The sequence below is a fragment of the Mustela nigripes genome, chromosome 5, assembly GCF_022355385.1.
Source record: "Mustela nigripes isolate SB6536 chromosome 5, MUSNIG.SB6536, whole genome shotgun sequence".
Classification (NCBI taxonomy): Eukaryota; Metazoa; Chordata; class Mammalia; order Carnivora; family Mustelidae; genus Mustela; species Mustela nigripes.
The window spans coordinates 87,444,511-87,456,673 of record NC_081561.1 but is presented as its reverse complement, the minus strand read 5'-3'; the positions used below and the strand labels follow the sequence as shown (position 1 = coordinate 87,456,673).

At 41.6% G+C, this 12,163-nt stretch overlaps 1 protein-coding gene across 1 annotated transcript in view; it reads right to left on the bottom strand.

Annotated features, from left to right (window-relative positions):
• Positions 1 to 12,163, bottom strand: part of HECA (hdc homolog, cell cycle regulator) — a 45,441-nt gene that overhangs the window by 32,552 nt on the left and 726 nt on the right. Inside the window, exon 2 of the mRNA XM_059400836.1 lies at positions 12,081 to 12,163. This exon is cut by the window's right edge and continues 12 nt beyond it. Within this exon, the coding sequence (XP_059256819.1) occupies positions 12,081 to 12,163 (83 nt within the window). The remainder of the gene's footprint in view (positions 1 to 12,080) is intronic.

Below are 12,163 nucleotides of genomic sequence, written 5' to 3'. Positions count from 1 at the left end.
CAAAAAGGAAACAGAACCTCACTACCATAAGAGCACTGCTGTGCACTGATATCCAAGTGATTAACCTTATGCCAGGCCCACACTGCTTTTCCTGAGAGTACTGTCAAAACAGGCTCCTTCCCTCAAACTCCCTACCTTTCTCTCAAGTTCTCTCTCTATATGGATGTTCTGTGATCATACAAAACCGTAACATTTCTAACCAGCAAGGACACCTGAAATAAGACAAAAGATAAACAATAAACCAGGGAAAATGTACATCAAAAAAGTATCCTGAATATATAAAAACTAGGTGCAAATCAGTAAGAACACAAATAGTAAAATGAACAAAAAACACAAAGGGGAAAACACCACAAATGAGTGGTATACATATAAAGGCACTCACTCAGTGACAATCCACCAAATGCAAATAAAAATAACAATGAGATGTAATTTTTCACCTATCTGATGGGTGGAGATGAAAATGATCATCAAAACCCAAAATCCATGCTGAGGACTGTGAAGAAAGGTGCACCCCAGGGGTCGCAAACTGGTAAACCCTTTCTAGAGGGCAGTTTGGCGCTTTGTCTCAAAGCCTTAAAAACCACATGCCTTGGGCTCCTGGGTGGCTCAGTTGGTCATGATCCCAGGGTCCCAGGATGGTCCCACATTGGGCTCCCTATTCAGCAGGGAGTCTGCTCCCTCTCCCTCTGCCTGCAGCTCGCCTTGCTTGTGCTCCCCGCTCCCCCACTCTCAAATAAATAAATAAAATCTTAAAAAAAGAAAAAAAAAAGCCTCATGACCAGTGATCCCACATCTAGGACTTTAGCCTAGAGAAGATAATCACACCCTAGTCATGAACTACAGTCCATTAAATACAGTGTCAGTTCAAATGTTCACAAGCCCCACAATTCCAAGACCAGGAAATCCTTCCATCATAAAGAGAAGGAATCAGACAAACATGAATGGAAAATGCATGAACAAAGTGCTTCCTTGGTCAAGTGTTTTGTTTCCCAAATTTAATTTTAGTTTAAGTACCCAAATGATAAGCATAAGGCCTTTTTAAAATAATTTAAATAGCCCTCTTGCTTCTTTGATGTTTTTATACTGCATTTAAGTCCTCTACTTAAAGTGTGTTCATTATTTATACACATGCATGGGTGTCCATCAAGATGGGCCCGATACCACACAGAATCAAACTGTGGCATCTGGGTCCGCCACGTCTCCGTAACCCAAACACGCCTCTTCTGCAAAAAGGGAGAGAGGCAATATCTGGAGCTTAGTATCCTCTTCCTCAAGTGCAGACTGCCCACTGCTGGGTGCTTAGCTGGCTCCTAGAGAGCACTCAATAAAGGTCATTTGTGGGAGGGCCTAGGTGGCTCAGTGGGTTAAAGCCTCTGCCTTCGGCTCAGGTCATGATCCCAGGGTCCTGGGATGGAGCCCCACATTGGGCTCTCTGCTCAGTGGGGAGCCTGCTTCCTCCTCTCTCTCTGCCTGCCTCTCTGCCTACTTGTGATCTCTGTCAAATGAATAAATAAATAATCTTAAAAAATAATAATAAAATAAAGGGCAGTTGTGGCATCACCACTGTTCCAACTGCTGCTGGAAGCAGCTTCTTCTCCTTTCTGTGGATTCTATGGGTTCTGCAGCCCCAGCACAACTTGTACCCAGGAATTTTGGAAGCAATCTGGAAGCAAGACATTATCTGCAGACCTAACACTAAAGGTGGCACCATACCAACACAAGGCCAACAGCACTGCAACATGTGAGCACCACCATGAAGAACAGGTCTGAGGGGCTGGAAACCACCTGGAGTCATTCTTGGAGTGGCCCCCCATGTTAGATATTCACATTTCTATTTCTCAAGGCCAGGCTCTCTCTGTGGCTCCCGGCAGCACTGAGTGGGTTCAGTAACAACCATCACAAACCAACCCCAGCTCAGCCTCTCAGATTACAAACTGCACACGCTACCAATCAGAAATAGCCAGAACCTGATTCTGTATATTCCCCAGTGTCCATTTCTGCAGACACTGAGCTTCGTCAGGAACTGAAACACAACAAGTAATGAATCAATTTAAGAAGCTGTATTAGAGTTCTGGAGCACCTGGGTGGCTCAGTGGGTTAAGTGGGTTAAAGCCTCAGCCTTCAGCTCAGGTCATGATCCCAGGGTCCTGGGGTGGGCCCCCCACCACCACCACCAATCAGACTCTCTGCTCAGCAGGGAGCCTGCTTCCCTTCCTCTCTCTCTGCCTGCCTCTCTGCCTACTTGTGATCTCTGTCAAATAAATAAATAAAATCTTAAAAAGAAAAAAAAGTTGTATTAGAGTTCTACTAAATATTATACTGAAAAAAACATTCCAGAGTGCTCATTTAGAAATCTTAAAGAGTTTGTGATTGGGTTTCAACATCAGTGTCAAAAGACTCTCCTGAGATGCTTTTATAACTTGAAAGGACATGATCTGAAGTATCATCAAACTTATGCTTATCCCTAGGGAAAAATCTACATTTTAAATCTGGCAAATAGGTTCCTTACCTATATAAGCAATTTGATACCTGTTAACTTTTGCCTAAACTTACCCTTTTTCTCAGTTTTTTAAAGGCATATGCTTTAAGACCATCTATTTCTAATAAATTTCCAACAAGTAAAAATTAGAAATCCGGAATTATGACACTGTCTTTTGCAACCCAACTACCTGTAATAGTTATTAGGGGGGTAATGTGATCTGAACTGCAAAATATTTTGAAGAGATCAAGAATGGGCCACTGTAGCCTAAAAATTATTTTCAGCTGAAGGCACTTGAGTTCCTGCAATCTCTTATCTGCCTAAATGCAGAGCCTCACAAAAGAACTGATTTAAGTCTCCTCCTAGGAGCAATCAAGGAAGACTGACTCCTACCAGAGAAAAGTCTCCACACACAACTAAGCAGACATTGTCACAAAACTATCATCTCCCTATATTTTCTAAGGGCCCATTTATCTTTCCAGAAAGCTATTTCTTTTCCTAAGTTGTCCATCTTCCTTTCTCGTTCTCTTATTAAGAAGTCATCTGTTTTCCCCTGTCTTTTCCCCTCCTCTTCTCCTGTGAAGGTGGTATATAAGCCACAAATTCTAACCCCCACCCCCACTTTGAGTTGAATTCTTTTCCTGTGATAAATCCATCTTTTCTCTTATTAATTTATCTTTTGTTGGCTTAATTTCCAGACCCCAATCATTACACCTAAGAGAATGGAGGAAAATCTTTTCCTCCTGACAATTTAAATCTACTGATCACATATGAGTATTTACGAAAATCATGCTAACCTTATTAATTGCAGTCAAAGCAATTATATGATTAACATTTTATACTTCCTCTTTAAGTCTTCCTCTTTTCTTTAAACTTCCTCTGAATCTGCTTCTAACTCTTAGATTGTTTTCAGGTATTATCCTTATAATTTAGCAGAAAGAATTTGTGTCCCTTTTCTACTTCTAATAAATCAGGACATATAATAATTAAGCATTAGAAACACTACCCTTTGCCATTTATAAAAACACTCTAGTACAATCAAGCTGAAACATCTGTTGATTAAATAAAGCAAATTGCTATTTCACCAACCACTGAGAACTGGAAGCTTTCTCAAATATACAGAATTAAGACACACACACATATATATACAAAGTTACTTCGTACAAAACAATGAGAGCCACACCCAACCAGAGTTTTAAAACTGATCCAATGATGATAAAAATAGAATGACAAGCCAAGAAAATTAATCCATCCTGGCACAGATATATATATACATTTCCTACAGGGTATGAAAAATAAATCATAGGGACAACTCTCCCTCCAGAGAAAACCCTTTCTGCTCAGATGGCCCCAACCACACCATCAGCAGTTGGTTCTCTTAAGTTAACCTCAAGTAGCTAACCTTCCATGGCTGATAAAGTACAGGGATGCAGGTGCCCACAATGAAGACAGACTCTCGACACAGCAACCTTGGGTACTGTGCCCACTGCTTTACTGAAAAACCAAAATCAAAGGTCCATGGCAGGCTGGGCCAATAATCCTTGACTAGTTGTATCAAAATTGCTAAAATACCACTCTATTGAAATTACAACTTTATCAGCTTGTTAGCAACCAATGATGGCAAACCAAATAAATGAACATGTGCCCTTTTGCAGGTATAGTTGATCATGTATGTGTCTGCTTACAAACTTCCACGATGGTCCTTTCCTGGCTACAAAACATCCAGATTTGACTGTCAGGCCCCATTCCCTTTCTAGCCTCCTGTCCTACCACTGCACCTAAGACCAGTCACAAATTCCTGGCAACAACCAGAACTTAAGTCTCTTTCTTTGCTTTCAGAGCTAACTGCTTCTCTTCCAGCAGGGCTCAGCTCAAACATCCTCTCCTCCAGGAAACATCATTTTCTCCACTGGGCCTCCATAGCACATTATCATACCTCATGGTGCTCACATGTCTCTGTCCCAACATCACTATGAGCCTGTAGGAATGTAGATTCTGATGCGTTCAACTATAATTCAACATTAAACTTCCAATCATAGAAGAGACAATAGGCACATAATAAATATTTAGAAAAATGGGTATACACAGATGAACAAACAAAACAAGGAATAAGCAAACAAATAAACACTCGAACTGATGAACGTTCTAGTTGAGGACTGGAGAGAGGGGATATTAATACTATTATGTTAGTAATATTAAGCACTGACCGATCCCCAAAGAATACCCTGAGCTCCCTACCTCCTTTCAGCTACTCTTCAACTCCACATGTTTATTTCACTTCTCCATAGCATAGTAATACAATTTCATCTCTTTCTGTTTTTTAAAGGTTTATTTATTTGTGGGGTTGGGGAGAGAGAGGGAGAGAGAATCTCCAGCAGACTCCTCACTGAGCGCAGAGTCTGACATGGGCTCAATCTCATGACCCATGAGATCATGACCCATGAGATCACAACCTGAGCTGAAACCAAGAGTCAGAGTTAACTGGCTAGCCACCCAGGGGGCCCCATAATTCCCATCTTTAATCCAAATTTTTATCACCTCAGAAGCTCTGGCTCTTTATTTCTAAGCTACCCATGTGTAGTGTACATGTAATAACCTATATGTACTGGTTTCTATAAAGGCTCCCAAGTAGACCATAAGCCCCTTGGAGCCACTTCTTTTGTCCTTGTAATCCCAGAGCCCAACACAGTGCCTGACAAATAGCAGGCCCTCAATAAGTGAAGAAAGGAGGACATAACAATTGTCACATTTTGCTTTGCACTTTTTTTCTTTTCTGTTAAATCATCTGATTTTTCCAGGTAAACTTTAATCAGAGAGAGATGATGAGGAAGAACAGATCACTTGTAATCAATTCAGGGCTTGAATAACAACCTGTATGAAATCAGTCTTTTCTCATATGCTCAAAGACCCTTCACCACCTTATTGTCTCCTGGTATCTGTTCTCAACGTAGAATAATTTTAAAAGTCTTGTAATTGAATAAAGTTGAACCAATCACAAAACTTACAAAGCTATTACGGATAGTGCCATATCTGCCAGGCTCTGAGCCAAGATCTTTAATATAGTTTTTCTTCATCTTCACTCTAAAGGATTGTGTTTGGAAAAAGAAGTCTGAGAAAGGTTACATAACTTGCCCCAAGTCACTCTGCTAGTAAACTGGGGCACCTAGGTTTGCACCCATGCCTGTTCAGACCACACGCTTACTAAAACTTTAAAAATTTTAGGCCTTATTTCTTAAGATTAGAATAATGGTGCAGACAGAATTTCAAAAGCCTATGTTTTCACCTTCATTATTACCAACTGCTAAAATACCACTCACCACTACTGGATATCTTACTGAATCCTTGTTAGCCACCAAATCACTAAAGAGCACAGAAGTCCCCAAAACAAATAAATGCAGCTTTGGAAAGTCCCCTCAAGTGTGGTAGCATCCTCTCCTGGCTCTTGATCCTACTGGGGCCCTCTTACTGCTGAGAGGGTCAGGGATACCAGCAATTCTCCCGCATGCCTTTAAAGCAACAGTCCCTAGAGACTAGTGAGGCTATGGGGAAAGGACACACTGACCACAGCGGGATCAAACTGCTCTAAGTTTTCTATGAGACAATGTGTCACCATGTATTAAGCAATTTTTTTTAAAAATGCCTATCCTTTGATACAGCAAGTCCAGAGGTAATTGGGTAATGCCTACAGATGTATAAATAAGAAACTAAAGGTCAGATAACAGTAGAATGATCAAATTATCCAAGATGCAAACATATGATGGCATGTTATGCAGTCATTAAAATGGTGATGTACCGGTGTATTTATTACTCTGCCAAAATGTCTACAAAATACTGCATATGTAAAACACAGATTATAAAATATATAATCCTTTTTGAAAACTGTATACATATTTTTGAAGTCTGTAAGAGAAAAAATTAAAAATGTCCAAGAATATGCATCCAAATGTTAACAATGGTGATCTCAGTGGTAAGAGGATGTGCTTGACTAGAAGGGCAAAGAGAACTTCACCAATCTTCTTCATTTTTTAATGGCCATTTTATTACTGTTAAATAATGAAATAACAAAACACTTTTACTTAAATCAATCCCTTAAAAATGCCAAAAACCTCACAAAATCAGTCAGAACAGGTTTTTTTCCTCCTTAAGTTTTCCTTTTGATGCCTTCAAGTCTTTTAAATTGTTCATAGCTAAGCCCAGGGTAAATTCATAGGAGGATTAAGCTTCAAGAGTCTTCCCAGTTTTATCTCCTGTTTTCAATTCTCTATGGAATGATATATATTCTTGGACTTGCAGGAAAGCTGACATTGAAGGTTTAGTTTCTAGAATTTAAACTCAGGTCCTCTAACAAGAAGGAAAGAGTAAGGACTGTGCGCAAAACTCCATTAGCAGAACACAGAATGCTTCTTAAAAGTGCACAAGATGAATCTTTGATGGATGAGGCAATATTTTCTACCAATCCCCCATTACAAAGGTGGATTTTAAAAGGCAAGGTCCAAAAGTAGAAGATATTTTTAAAGACCTGACAAAAGTAACTTCTAAATAAGGCAAGAAAATGTCTTCCAATATGACAACCGCACTCAACATATCTTAGACTTGCAATTAATACTCCTTGATTTGAAAATAAACATCAGGCAAACACTCATTTTTCTTCTGAAAAATGTAATTTATTTTTTGTGTGAATTTTTTTAAAGATTTTATTTGACACAGAGAGAGACAGCGGAGAGAGGAAACACAAGTAGGAGGGGTGGGAGAGGGAGAAGCAGGCTTCCTACAGAGCAGGGAGCCTGATGCAGGGCTCGATCCCAGGACCCTGGGATCAGGACCTGGGCAGAAGGCAGACCCTTAACGACTGAGCCACCCAGGCACCACTAGATAATTTAAATGTAGTAAGAATTCAAGTAAGCACCTAAAAAAAGAAACTATTTGAAATATACTACAAACCTGGGGTTATACTAAACGTGTTTACTGGCCTAAGTATGCAGAAAAACACAAATCTTGTTTATAGGGTTCCAAAAACCTACTTGTAAAGATGTACGGAATTCGGAACACATTTCCCATCAAAACAATGTCAGACTGGTAGTGAACTCCCAACCTGATCCATAAAGAGGAGTGAGAACTATTCCACACCTATGTCTTAGATGAACAGCACTAGTGTTCTAAGTGAAGAAAGAGATAATGCTAGGGCAATTAAAAGAGCTTCCCTCAAAGCAGAAACCTCTCTAACTAAGAGATGCCACTTCCCAGGTCATATACCTTCTTTCTGGGGGCAACCCATGTCCAAATGACCAGTCAAGGGGGGATGGTGAGTTTAAAGGCCCTGCCTCCATGTCTCAAGGTGAGATAACTCTGCAGGACCATCCCAGCTCCAGAAGTCTCAGCTGCAACTGCAGAGCAGTTCAATTCCTCCCTCTGTTCAATCCTGCTTCCCTCACTGCCCAGCTAGCACATTTCCAGTAAAATTCCTACACATAAAATCTCTGTTTCAAAGACTATTTCCAGAATCTGCCAAATTAACACTTAGTAAGCTCATATTATAAGTCAAACAACATATATGTGTATATAAGTAATATGTCTGTAATATATGTTATAGGTCTTACTGTATATGTATGGGTAGGTATTGTAATCCCATTTTAAATATGCAGAAACTGAGTCTCAAAGAAGCCAAATGATTTGCCTGAGATCATATGGCAAATAATTTGAGGAACCAGGACAGGAATCTATGCCTACCATACAAACTAGCTCCATTTACTAGAAAGTGTTGTTGAATGGATTAAAGGCAGATTCAGCTACCCAGGGGCTCTGGTGGCAGTCAGGAATGAATGGCGTGATGAACCACCATCATCCATAAAACGGGAATTAATAAAAGGATCTGGGATCCAGGCCCACTGAAAACTAGATACTGTGATCAAGGGTTCATATTTTTTTAGGCCTTAAGCGAAAAAGCAGTGGCCTAATGGAACCAGAATTCCAGAATGAAACTGCATAGTTATAAGTGACTGCATGATTACTAGATCCTAAAAATAATGATTGGCAAATCTTGTCCACCTACAATCAAAATGCTACAGTATGTGCACAGATGTTTACTATGTAGGAATAGGATGGCACTTCATCTTTTACTCCAATTCCTACAAAAGGCTTCATAAACCAGGATCTAAAAATGTACTAAGAAATTTATTAGGCATACAAAGTCCTTGCGATTAATATTCATCTTACTCAAGATGCACAACTGCAACCAGTTCAATTTCTTCACCTACAATCCTACCATAGCTTCCCCAGCTTTCCCTAACTAGCAGTCCTCTTTTATCAAATAAGCAGCTATTTATACCTACTGACAGGCAGTGAACAACTAAGAACTAATAGTACCCTTCCCTGGTGGCCATAATGCCCAAGAACTACAAGACATAAAACAATTCTATAAACTCCAAACAAGTACAAGCTACAACTACTATTAACTTCATGAAACTGGCATGCTTGCATATGCAGATCACAATGAAGTTGCACAGTGAAAACAAACCCTTTAAAATTTTAACAGAATTCAGATTACATCCTTAGAATTATTTGATTTGCAATATTCATAACTGCAAAATCTAATGTCACAGTTAAAAAAAAATTGAATATACTTAGAAATACTAAATTGGGGTATACTTAAGTCACTTAAGCAGTCAAGCGTCTGCCTTCCGCCCAGGTCAGGATCTTGCCATCTGGGATCGAATTGTCTGGGAGTGAATCCCGTGTTGTCAGGCTCCCTGCTCAGTGCAAAGTCTGCTTCTTCCTCTCCCTCTGACCCTCCCCAACCCCACACCACTCATACGTGCTCTCTCTCAAGTAAATAATCTTTAAAAAAAAAAAAAAAAACAACAAACCAACAAAAACTGGGACCCCTGGGCAGCTCAGTCAGTTAAGTGTCTGCCTTCAGCTCAAGTCATGATCCCAGAGCCCTGGGATGGAGCCTGAGCCCCCCATTGGGCTCCCTGCTCTAATGGAAGCCTGCTGTCCCTCAGCCTCTGCTCTTCTTGCTTGTTCGCTCTCTCTCTCTCTCTCTCTCTCTGTTAAATAAATAAATAAATAAAATCTTAAAAAAAAAAAGATTGGACTCCCTGCTCAGCAGGGTGTCTGCTTCTCCCTCTCCCTCTGCTGTTCTCCCTTATTCTCTCACTCTCAATAAATAAATCTTTTTAAAAAAAAGAAATACTATACTAGTCCAACTGACGTCATTCCAAAATTCAAAAATAATTGGCCTTATTGGTTGATTCTTGAGAATCTGCATATCTATTACCCCTTCCTTTAAAATTCACCCATACCACCTCTCCCACCCCAACATTATAAAGTACAGTGTTACATGGCAGGGCGGGGGGGAGCATTTATAATTTCCTTACTTTACTTATCAGTTTTGCACACAGGAGGCCTTAGCATCCATGTTCAGGTATCAACTCCGGTGAGAAGTTCTTCAAATTAAGGTGGATCATTCACTGAGACATGATACGATGTTAGAACCAAATGTGGCATCGTAAAATACAGCTCACTGATCAAAGTTTGTACCTTCTCTAACCCTGACTATGGCAATGTTTGGCCCATTTCCTCCCTTTTTTCCCCATTCATTTCCTAAAACAAGCTCCAAATCAGAAACACACAGCTTCACACAAACATATACAGAACTGCTAAATATACCTGAGTCTGCCATTTCCAAGGAAATAATCAGGACGTCGTAACTAACTTGAAGTTTACAAAGGAGGAGATATCACCAGCCTGAGAAAAAAATTTCTCCACACCACCTTAAAGCTGTCTAATCTTTTTTTTAAAGAATTTTTTTTATTTAATTAACATGGAATGTATTATTAGTTTCAGAGATAGAGTTCTGTGAAAGTAGTCAATCTTTTGGAGAATAAGGAAACAGAGAACTTGAAGCTTCCATACAGACAAAAAAAAAAAAAAAAAAGGGCAAGCCACACCTCCACCAGACCTGGAATGCAAGCTCCTTGAGGACCAGGATGTCCTCTCTTAATTACCACTGTACCCTTTAATACTTAGAACAGTAGTGGTAACACTGTAAGTGTTTAATAGTTTTGAAAAAGTGAATGACAGCTATCACTTATTGATCACTTTCCTTGAGGAAATTTAGTAAGCACATTTGAAACATAACAAGACTTTAAACAAGAACAGCAAACTGGGCAAGAAAGTGACGCTCCAAGCCTCACCATAACCCTATGAGGGAGCCAATGTAATAATATATATAATATTTTTTCAATTTTAAAGTTGAGGAAATCAAGTCTGAGAAAGACCAACGTTCCCAAGAAGGCAGAGCTCTAAAGGGCTAAGCCACAAGTCTGTCTTCCTTTCCTCTGCCACATCAATACCAAAATGAACTGTAGAGCTTGGAAAACAAAAGAACATGGAGAAGACAGCCTGACCAAAAACTGCATTATCACACATTCAAAACCAGAATGTCTATTCCTAGAAAAAAGAAAAAACTTATTTCAATATTGCAGACACACAGCCAATGGGGCCTATGGTTCTGTTCTTAACAGGCTACACTTCAATCTCCTATGTTCAGAGCACTGTGGGGTTTTTCTAAGTGCAGGTGGCCGTTTAAAAAGTGACTGATCTGCATAAAGAATGGCTTCAAAAGCTGAAAAACTACAAGTTAAAAGCCAGATACAAAAATCCTATTCTCCCTTTATTAAATATACCTCTATTTCCTTCCCTGAAAAACCGCCTGAACAGAGGAATTCCAAGAACTGTCCAAACTGTTACACTGTTTGCCAGGCACCGTGTAACGAAAGCCATGCCTGTGCAGTGACAACGGGAACCCTGTCCACTCTTCCCTACGTGCCCCTCCAAAGGTGCATTCAGGCACTGCCTAAGATTAGTTGGCTTCCTTCTAAAACTGTGAAACAGAATCATACAGAGGTTCTTTTTTTTTTTTTTTTTTAACTCGGGTCTGAGAACGGAAGTCAAGTTCAGATTCTCTTCCTTCCTCAAGCGAGCAAGAGAATTAAAGAGCGCGCGCGCCAGCACACACACACACACACACACACACACGCACACGCCCTATAGTAAAAATGTCTCGGGGCCTCTTCACCTGTGGCAGTTGCCGCAGCAAGCCCGGATCTGCAGGGGTTTAAGGCTCTTCCTCATTCGGAAGGAAAGACGGGGAGCTGAGGGGGACACCGGGAAGAACGAACTGGTGTCTAAGTTTCCAATCGGATCCCTCTTCTCAACTTGGGCAGCTCTCTTCTTCCCCCGCCCTTCCCCCACGGCCCGGGGCACACACATGGTCCCGCCAGGACGCGCAGGGTCCGAGGGGAGCACGGCTGCCACCGAGCACCCGGGCGCCCCTCGGAGTCGGAGAAGGAGTCGGGAGTCCGAGGCGCAGCCGACCCCGGGCGCGCGACCCGGGAGCGGCAGAGACCCCAGGAAGGGGCCGAGGAATCGTTACCGCCGCCGCCAGGCGTGGGGACCGGGAAGGGGCAGCCGCCGCGGGGCGGAGAGGCGGGGTGAGCACTTCCTGACTCTCGCATTGTCCACGCACCGCCCGCGCCCCGCCACCGCGCCGTCCCCGTCGGGGAGGAAGTTGGCGCTCGCCCCGCCAGCCCCGTCTTACCGTTCTTGGCGTCGCCCGCGGCTGCAGCCCCCGCGGCGACCGCGGCGTTGGCGGCGCCAGTCCCCGCGCCTCCGGTGCCCGCC